Below are 9,706 nucleotides of genomic sequence, written 5' to 3'. Positions count from 1 at the left end.
CTTTGCCACTCTCGTTACCTCTCCAGCTCATACTGCTGAACAGGGCAGGGAGGGGAACCCCTCTGGCTGGGAACCAAAGCAATAACATCTGGTCAAAGGTGGCCATGGAGTTTATCCTGGTTTATTCTGAAATTAAATTCCTGCAAAGTAAGTGTCCATTAACCCCTCTGCTATTTCACAAGCACTTTCTTACAGAAACAGTGTCTCCCTTAAAGGGCTTGTCTCCTGACTGCACACAAACCACATCTGCTGAACTTAAAGATGAGACAAATTTTGTCATATTAATAGTTCTGAAGCCAGTGAGAAACCAGCCCAGCTCTAGGAAACCACACCCGATTCCCCCAGTACAAGCCCTTGTCCCCAGCTGAATTCACACACTGCCGGTCACCCCCACAGCTCCCTGCACTGCCACTGTTATGGCTGGTACCAGCACCCCAATGCACATTTACTCATTTCACTCTGCCCTGTGAACTGCCCTCACTGGAGGGAGATCTCCTGCTCCTGACACTGCAGTAGCACAGACACAGATCCATCACCCATCCAGGCACACAGGAGAAGGCAGAGCACACACAGACTCCTGTTCACACACACCCACACAGCAGGTGAAGTATTTTTATTGAACACATCAGAGAATCCTCAGCTGCTGTGGCATTTAATCCCTACCCAGCCAAAATGGAACCAAGACAGCTCACCAGCAGTCCCCTCTGGCAGTCAACGAGCACCAGCACCTTGGCTCCCAGTGCTCAGCACGAGGGTCACATTCCTGCTCTCACCCACCTGACAGGCCCCTGTCCACTCCTCCTCCCCCTGCACAGCTGCAGGGAGCTGGGCTCTGCCAGCCAAGCACTGACCCCCTGCTCCCTCTGCTACTGCTGCAAAACCACCCTGTGTATTTTGTCCTGCCATCCCCAATACTTTTGCCAACAAGAAACTCCAGACCATGTATTTTGCAGATATAAGATTAAAAAAATGAAACAAAACATGAGTGTTGTTACAAATCTTTAGCTTACCAAGAGCTCTCCTACTGACTATCATTCCATCCACCAAAGGGATAACCATATTGAATTTCCCAGTTGCTCCTTGCAGTTTTATCCTGAATAAGCCAGTGTTTAAAGGATGGATGAAGATCACAGGAACTTCCTTCTCAGGAGTTGCAGATCTTAAGGGAAAACCCACAACTGTTAAATCATTTTTATAGCACTGTTTCAATTAATCTATAGATGAGAAACAACCATTTTAAGTGTTAAAAGAACATCTCGTGGCTAAACCAGCAGGACTCCTGTGTGCATCCTCCAGTCTCCAGAAGGGCTGTGTTAACTGTACAGTTTCTCTGATCCATCACCACAGAATCTGTGAGTCCTACAGACAGGCCTTTAAGCCTCACAACACAAATGCAGCCTTAACCACCTCACAAGGGGGTAAATCAGGAGGGAGGCTAAACTCAAGCAAAAAACTACACATTTTATGTTCCTTAATTTATATTTAAACTGCAGTGACATGAAAAGCTCCTTAATTTTTTCAACAACAAAATCCAATGCAGAAACCCATCTGTTTTTTTTTTAACGTGACTACCAAGAGTTTTCAGGGTTCCCTGTGAAGGCTGAAGAATAAAAATTCTGTCAGTTATGACTTCTTCTGAAATGCAGTCTAAAGTGTTACCCACAAGAATCAAGAAAAATAATGAAAATAAGAGGAGTCTTACCTTAGGGAAGCACTACTATTGGCTGTGGTTTCCACACCAGTGCTCGTCTCAGACACCAGATCAGGGAGGGGAAAGTTTTCTGTAAGAAGAACATGCACTAAATTAAGTTGTTGATTTGGAGGTTATTTTTGTTGTTGTTGTTTGTTTTTTGTTTTTAAAGAAGAAGGATTATTTATTATCAGTCAAAACCATGCAGCCCTCAAGCATTTATAGCATGGATTTCAAGCACTGCTAGTGATGCAAACTGTGTGTTTTTAAGCTTAAGCATTCACGGAGTTTTAAGCTCAAGCATACAGGCACACCTCAGCCATCCTGTGCTCAATAGATTAAGGAACATGTCCCAGACTCTCAATATTAAAGGTCAAAATCTTTAGAGGAACAGTGAAAGCAAGAAAGAAGTGAAATACTTCAATTACAAAGAGCTTTCAAATTTTTATTCACCAGCATTTTCACCTATCCACAAGAAATCAGCCTCAAGAACAGTGCTGGGAATTTCCAGCGATGCCACTGCTCCCATCTGCAGGTCCCCTGAGCCCTGCTCCAACAGGCAATGTTTCTCTCCTCAAATCCAAGCTCTGCAGATCCTCACCATAACCTACAACTCTGCTGCCATGCACTTGGTAACGAGGTGGAGGAGGAGGAAGTAAGAGCTCAGATCCTCAGAAGGTGATGTGTGGCACTTCCCTTTACCTTCTTTAGGGGTAGAACTGAGAGAGATATTGAGAGTCATTCACAGCAGTACAGTTCAGCCAGCAGGACAGTGCCAATGCCTCTCTCAGCAGAAAGAGCAGAGGACCCAAAACCACCTTTTGCCATCTGAGCTGGGATGCCGAGAGCACACAAAAGCTGGAGCTAGCAGAGGGAGAGCACAGAGGCCCATGGACATACTGTGAGGTGGAGCAAGAGGGAGGGCAGGCACCTGGCACAGGGGTGACAGCCTAGACTACAAAGCAGCAGCTTTTTCACTGTCCAGATTCAAAGATGTAGCAGAAGCAGAAGGCAAAGCCTCCGGGCTAGGAGCCACTGTCAGGCACCCACCCTGCCAAATCCAACTGCCACAGTTACTGAGGTTCACAAACTCATTTCTTCAGCTTCAGGCCCAGAGCTCTAGGAGATTCCTGTGGCTGCTGAAAGAAGCAGCCAAGCAGAAACATGCATGTGTAGCACAGTTTCTGCCTCTGCAGTGAACTGGCTTTAGCTGCCACCCAAGAAAGAAGTGGGTCAGGGACACTAGTTTGAGAACTGAAGCAGCTGAGGGACTCCTGGAGCTAAGGGAACACCCCCTGGGCCAACGTCTACGCAAGGAAATAACGCTGCAGAACGTGATGTCCAGCTCCTGAGCCCAGCAGAGCTCTGAGGGGTGTGACAGGGACAATGTAGTCTTCCTGAGAATTTACACCTTCATGTTACAGGAAGCTTCCTCCTGACTGCTCCCATTCTTCTGGTTGCTTTCCTCTGGGAGAAGCTAAGGGCTTCATTAAGGTCCACCCTTACTGCCAGATTGGGAAAACCAGGATTAGAAATCAAAGATGGCATCAAGTATTGTTTACTGGCCAGTGTTACAGACTCTGCTGGGTTAGGCCAGTACAAAGAGGCTCTTGCATAGCTCTAAAGTCAGGCCATGGCTTAGAATCAGCACACAAGAAGCTCTTGGGGACAAAGGACTTCTCAAGCCTAGCAGCCAGCTGCCCACCATCATCCACACCATGGCTGTAACAGGCAAAGGAGGGGCAAAGCTGGGTCTCTCCCAGGTCAGCCAGTACCCAGAGCCAGAGAGGAAACACCAAGTTCAGAAACATTAAGTTGCATGAGGAGCACGACCCTTGATGAACAAAGGTGCAGAAAGGAAGCTGGACTGCACAGCACAGAAGGGGCACCCTGAGCACAAAATAAATGAGCCCTCCCACAAGAGAAAGCAAGAGAGACTTTAAAAAGGTATTGTCAAGCCCAGAAGGATGATGACCCCTTCAGCACAGAAGCAGCAGGTGTCAGGAGTATTTTTTTTTAAAAGAAAGAACAGCAGATCCACCCTGAGGAGACAGCAGCTGAGGGGAACTCAAAACCAGGGTGCACACTTTCCTTGTGCATTAAGTGTAAGAAGGTGCAGGACTGCATTTCACACATACTGCCAGAGCTGAAATCATCTCCAGACCCACACGTCACCGATTCATGGACACCCCATCGACCACCACTCAAATATCAAAGAACTGTTTTAGAATCTTAAAAGTGTTGGTTACAGACACTAATAAGGGTTTACTATTGCAAAGAGGAATGGAATGGAGTTTTTCCTCCAGTTCCTGCCCTGTTGTTACTTTAGTGAACAATAAAAGCTTCTACCCACCTATGTCATCGTAACGCTCCACCCAGACCACGTACACTTTGGTTTCAGGTCCCATTGGTGGAATGGTCCGGCCCTGAGGCACCCTCTTGGATCTGGAAGTAGGACTGAGCTGTTGTGGACACAAGGGGAGAGCAGGATTTGCAAACATCATGAGTCCAGTAACACATCCAGTGAGGATTTCCACAGTTGCTCCTCAGTCCTTCAGACCTCAGACAAGTACGACCTCTGCCAGCTGCTGAGCTGGGGCAGCTGTGGAGGCACTACCCACTGAGCAATAGTCATCTGGGTCTTCACAATATTTAAATTCAAAATAAATTAAGATATCAAATACTAAAAAACTGGTTCAGGTTTTTCTTAATGTTCTCAAAGATCTTAAATCAGTAACTAAACATACATGTGGAAGTGAATTCTGTACAAGAAATCAGCAGTTGTGAGTCCTTTGCTGTTACAGCAATTCGTGGCTTTCTGCTTTGCTACCACAGAAAAGCAACTTCTCAAACTTCAGATGCAAATGACACACACTATTCTAAACTGGGTAGGTATGAAAAATGTTCATGTTTATCTATCCTAAATTTCCAAGCATCGATTTGAGTCTGAACTACTCTGTAAACACTGTATGTATTTTCTCCTGCAGGTATCTGAAGACTTCAGTATGCAGAGTATAACTACTTAGCATGTTTAAGTTTGATACTTAATTAATCTGATCTTGCAATCTCCTGCTGCACCTGGAAACCAAAGCAGATGTTAAAGACTAATAGCCAAGAATGAGTAGCTTCAGCTGCTAGGAAAGCAAATCACGTGCTATCAAAAAATGCTGCAGCATCACCAATGTGCTGCTTAAAAAAAAAAAATAGTGCCATTTTTCAATGCAAGTTTTGTCTTACCCGCTGGGAGGGATTAAGATTGTCTGTATGATTGGGGAAGAGTTCAAGTGTCAGAGACTGCTGCTTCAATATTCCTGGCAGCAGATCCATGTTGGAGTCACTTTCTTGGTCGGAGACATTGCTTTCCAGTGAATCAGCTGTTAAGCCAGAAGAAGGAAGGTGAGTTTTGTCTCTTCTTCTGCCATAAGACTTAAGCTGTCATCATATGCAACATTTTGAAACTAAAAACATTGTAAGGTCTTTGAAGCTAAACACAGATTTATGGTCAAGTCACTATAGCACTGAGAAGATTCAGCAGTAGACAACCGCCAGTTGCTCCAGAAACAGACTGCAATTAAAGCATTCCCTATGGATTTAGGAGTGTCCCATCCACTTCTTGTGGAATAGTCTCCTCCTTCCTATGGTTAACATTTCTTCACAGCCCTTTCACTCCAGTGCAGAAGCTGCTGTGAAAGCTGTTGCTCACCTACACAGCAGCTGAGCACATGCTGCCCAGCATGCTGCAGGAGCATGGCACCGAGGCAGGAGAGGAGGAAGGAGAAGCATCACCAGCTGATGGTGAGCCACACGTCCAGCCTAGTGCACCAGGGGAGCAGCAACTGCTGTGCCAACCCAGGCACACACTGGGGCTGAGACTGAGAAAAAGGGGCACAGAACAGACACCACCTTAGGAAGGAGACTACGGATTAGGATGTTGTAATTACAACATCAGCAGCTTTCTGACAAGGATCTTGCTAGACATCCTTAGATTATTTATTTTTCTGAAAAAGCTCTTTAACAAAAAATAAAAAGCTTTGTTTTTTTGTGAGCAGCATATCCAGAGATCTTACTTAGGGACTCCACTGCTGACGGGACAACGAAAGCGATTTCTGTCAGGGCATCTGCGTAATACAGCACCTTCTTCTGCCCGTTGAAGATACTTGCCCCAACATCTTCTGAAATAACTAGATCATCTGAAATGGACATAGAAGGAAAATTTAGTCAAAAGGAAGCTCCACCTCTTTACAGACTGCCTCGGGAGAAGACCTTCAAATACAAGGTGAAATCAATGAGAAGAAATCACGCAACTCTCATTTTAAACTGAGAAGATTTCACAGTTAAACCTCAAGGCTAACAACATTCTCAGATAAACTTTGTGACCTGGAAGGAAGTGGCCTTTTGGGTTGGGAGAGGATTTATTCTGTGTGTTTGTTGTACTGCATACCCTATTTCCCTCAGACTGAGCAGTCTAGTAAAGCATGTCTGCCACAAGAATCCACACAGTAGCTATTTCTAACCGTTCCCTCTAACAGCTATCGTTCAGTTAGAACCCTCTGGAAATTTAATGACTAACATCTATAACTTCAGTCTGATACCATGCTACAATTCAACCCAGCTTTTATGGACTCCCCTCTGTACCGTGTCTTCTGCCAAGGAGAGCTAGAAAAAGGCTCTCCTGAATCAAAGTGAATGCAAGAAAGCTCCTTGTTCTCAGCACCCATTTACTGCCCCCCAAGCTGGCCAGTACATCAGGCCTCTGCCCCCCAAGCTGGCCAGTACATCAGCCCTTCACACCACAGAGGAGACAAATTCTTTGGTGGAGCCACGCTATAAGTAAATTACAACACCCCCTCTTCTCCTCCCCCATACCTCCTCCAGAAAGACTTGTGAGGCCTTTAAGGTGAATTATTTCTCTGATGCAGTTCACATGAGGGTTGCTGGGACAGCTGCTGCCTCAGCACACCCAGTGGAGCAGTGGCACTCAGCCTGCTGACAGGGGTGGCCAGAGCCAGGAGCCCCTGAGCCAGGCCCCACCACCACGGGAGCACTCCTGCACCTCCAGCACACAGCTCTCAGGGAGCAGCACAACCTGAACCCAGCTGTTCAAGAACTTCTTTGCTTTTGGGGGTGTGCAGGGAAACAAAACCAAAGCATACGCCTGTGAATTTATTTTAATCACATCTCACTGGAAGCTATTCTACAATGACAAAATCATTTAGGTTGGAAGAGACCTTTAAGATCATTGAGTCCAACTGTTAACAGAGCACTGCCAAGTCCACCACCAAACCACACCCCTCAGCATCACATCTACAGGACTTTTAAATACCTCCAGGAACAGGGACTTCACCACTTCTCTGGGCAGCCTGTCCCAGGGCTTAACAACCCTTTCAGGAAAGAAATTTTTCCTAATGTCCAAATTAAACCCTTCCCTGGCACAACCTGAGGCTGTTCCCTCTTGTCCTACTGCTTGTTCCTTGGGAGAAGAGACTGACCCCCATCCAGCTCCAGCCTCCTGTCAGGGAGCTATAGAGAGCCAGAAGGTCTCCCCTGAGCCTCCTTTGCTCCAGGCTCAGCACCCCCAGCTCCCTCAGCTGCTCCTCACAATTCTTGGGCTCTAGACCCTTCCCCACCTTTGTTGCCCTTCTCTGGACATGTTCCAGCCCTTCAATGTCCTTCTTATAGTAAAGGGCTCAAAACTGACCCCAGGATTGGAGGTGTGGCCTCACCGGTGCTGAGTCCAGGGGAACAATCCCTGCTCTAGTCCTGCTGGCCACACTAGTGCTGATGTAAGATGGGATGCTAGACTCCTGAATGAATTGTCAATCACCAGAGCCCACCACAAAGAGAAAATACATTTAACAAAATAAATAACTTTAGTCACAGCAAAGATTGGAGAAGTAAAAGCAAGCAATCTTCATCAGCTGGTCCAAGCCTACTTTAAATCTACCATTTCAGTTTTTAGCCATTGCTTGCTAAAGGTACAATTCCACTCATGGGTTCTTCCAACAGCAGAAGCAGACTAGAAGTAGTTCCCCCTCCCCCTTCCATCCCTGACTGCTTTTTCTGTTCCTTCTTTCCCAATTTGTTGAATTAATTCAACTATTTGGTGGTTTGTGATCTAATCCTAACGACTGAAAAAAATCCAAGTTAGAAATCCCACATGAAAACAGGTTACCTCACTGCTTCAGGGCACTGTCTCCCACACAGCCCCACTGACAAAGCCAAGTGGGAGGGAAGGGAGAGGGCTCTGCCCTCAAGCACAGCACAGGCTGATCCTGTCCTCAACGGACAGCTGAGCCCAGACCTGGCCATTCTGTGAGCTCTCCTGAGTTTTCCAGAGAAAGCCAGGCCTCTGTTCTCTTAACTTCTCCCAACATTTCAAGCCTTCCATCATTTGTAGTTTTATTCTACAAATAAAGAGAGAAGTCTTTGGTTGGCCACAGTTAGATGTGAAGAGCATTTCCAAGGCACAGTGAAGGGAAGGCAGAGCAAGAGCACTGTGTAAGCAGCTGCACCAGCAGTGGTGATGCACTGGATGCAAACGCCAGGTCAAGGACACTGGATGAGCTGGACCAGCCTGTTCAACACCTCTGCACAGCCCACAACAGAGGTGAAGGCTCTGAAGAGCCCCAAGTAAAAGTCTGGCCCTTGGAGCAGTGACCACGAACCACACTGAAAGCAACTCAGACACTATCAGAATCCCATTAAGCTGTTCAAGGCAGAAGCTGACCTGACCTCCAGTTCATCACCCTGGGACAGCAATTCACTACCCTGAGGTTCATTTTGGTTGACAGAATGGGGAGAGGGTGGTCTATGACAAGCCCAGAGGAGGAGTTGCTCTAGTGGAAAAAAGCAGAGTAAATTAGGCAGGACAGAAGAGCTGTGTGTGGGCTCTAACCACTGTGACCTACAAACAGCAGCTTGTTTTCATTACTTCCTACCAGGCATGATTGCAAGGCGAACTTATTAGTCAACATCTCATTTTAATCTCCTTACAGAACACTAAAAAATGCACAGTATTTCAAGTCTGTTTGCCAATATACAGTACAATCTGTATCCAATTTCACCCAAATACTGGTTTCGGATAATAAAGACTTTGGATAATAAAGACTCATCATTTAGTCTGCTAAAAATATAGCACAGAGGTATTTCTTGCAGAGGCTGCTTCCTCCAAACAACATATAGACAACAGATTTTCCCACTTTGAATTGAAGCTTAATCTTATATTTACACATTCCTTTTTAGTAAACATCAGCATTTATCTGAAAAAAAATATGCAAGTGCTCAGAGAGATATCCAGATGCAAGAGATTTTAAATTGTCTTCTAAAGGAGCCAAAACATTCAGATTTGATATTACAGCATTTACTGTGTCTTACCTTGCTCAGGTACCTCTTCATCACTGCAGCTATTGATTGACCAGCTTGTTGAGACATGCCCAGTCCACCCAGGGTGCTTCCCCACATCAACAGACCAGCCAAGAGACAGCAAGAACTCCAGGAAGTGTGGCTGAACAATTCTGGAAGACTCCATGTTCTTCAGGATCTGAAACAACCAGCAGTGCTGTGGTAGGTACAGGAGTTCTTCCTCCTCATTTTTTTAATTAAAACTTTGTGTCACCATGGTTTTGCCCAAACACAGCTATTAAGCATGCTTGGAAGCCCAAACTCTCTACACTGACACCACTCCCTGCTGTCCAGCATCCTCCCACCCTGTTTGGCAATGTCCTGTTTCAACAACTTGTCTTTCTGCCATCATCACTGAAGTCTCTAAAACAGGTAATCAAATGACTAGAAATGGCAATTTTGAGATTTACCACTCATCAGGGACAAACCACAGAACTGTTTGGCACAGAATCTACATTGGCACCAAATGTAACATGAGAATTTTCTAGACAATTTTCACTACTAAACTGAGGTGAAATTTTAGGAGAAAGGTATTTTATCACTACTCTCCTGTACATGACACACAGTGATTTAGAAGGCAGGCCTCACTACACATTGAACTTATGAAACAGGTTT

The 9,706-nt window shown here is 45.7% G+C and overlaps 1 protein-coding gene across 1 annotated transcript in view; it reads right to left on the bottom strand.

Annotated features, from left to right (window-relative positions):
• Positions 1-9,706, bottom strand: part of RALGAPB (Ral GTPase activating protein, beta subunit (non-catalytic)) — a gene marked incomplete at its 5' end in the record, with an annotated part of 27,475 nt that overhangs the window by 1,004 nt on the left and 16,765 nt on the right. The window contains 6 exons of the mRNA XM_008943836.1: positions 1,011-1,159; positions 1,703-1,781; positions 4,044-4,152; positions 4,928-5,064; positions 5,758-5,880; positions 9,065-9,230. Coding sequence (XP_008942084.1) covers positions 1,011-1,159; positions 1,703-1,781; positions 4,044-4,152; positions 4,928-5,064; positions 5,758-5,880; positions 9,065-9,230 — 763 coding nt within the window. The remainder of the gene's footprint in view (positions 1-1,010; positions 1,160-1,702; positions 1,782-4,043; positions 4,153-4,927; positions 5,065-5,757; positions 5,881-9,064; positions 9,231-9,706) is intronic.

Source organism: Merops nubicus, unplaced genomic scaffold, assembly GCF_000691845.1.
Source record: "Merops nubicus isolate BGI_N331 unplaced genomic scaffold, ASM69184v1 scaffold10047, whole genome shotgun sequence".
NCBI classification, from domain to species: Eukaryota; Metazoa; Chordata; class Aves; order Coraciiformes; family Meropidae; genus Merops; species Merops nubicus.
This window is presented reverse-complemented; position numbering and strand designations above follow the sequence as displayed.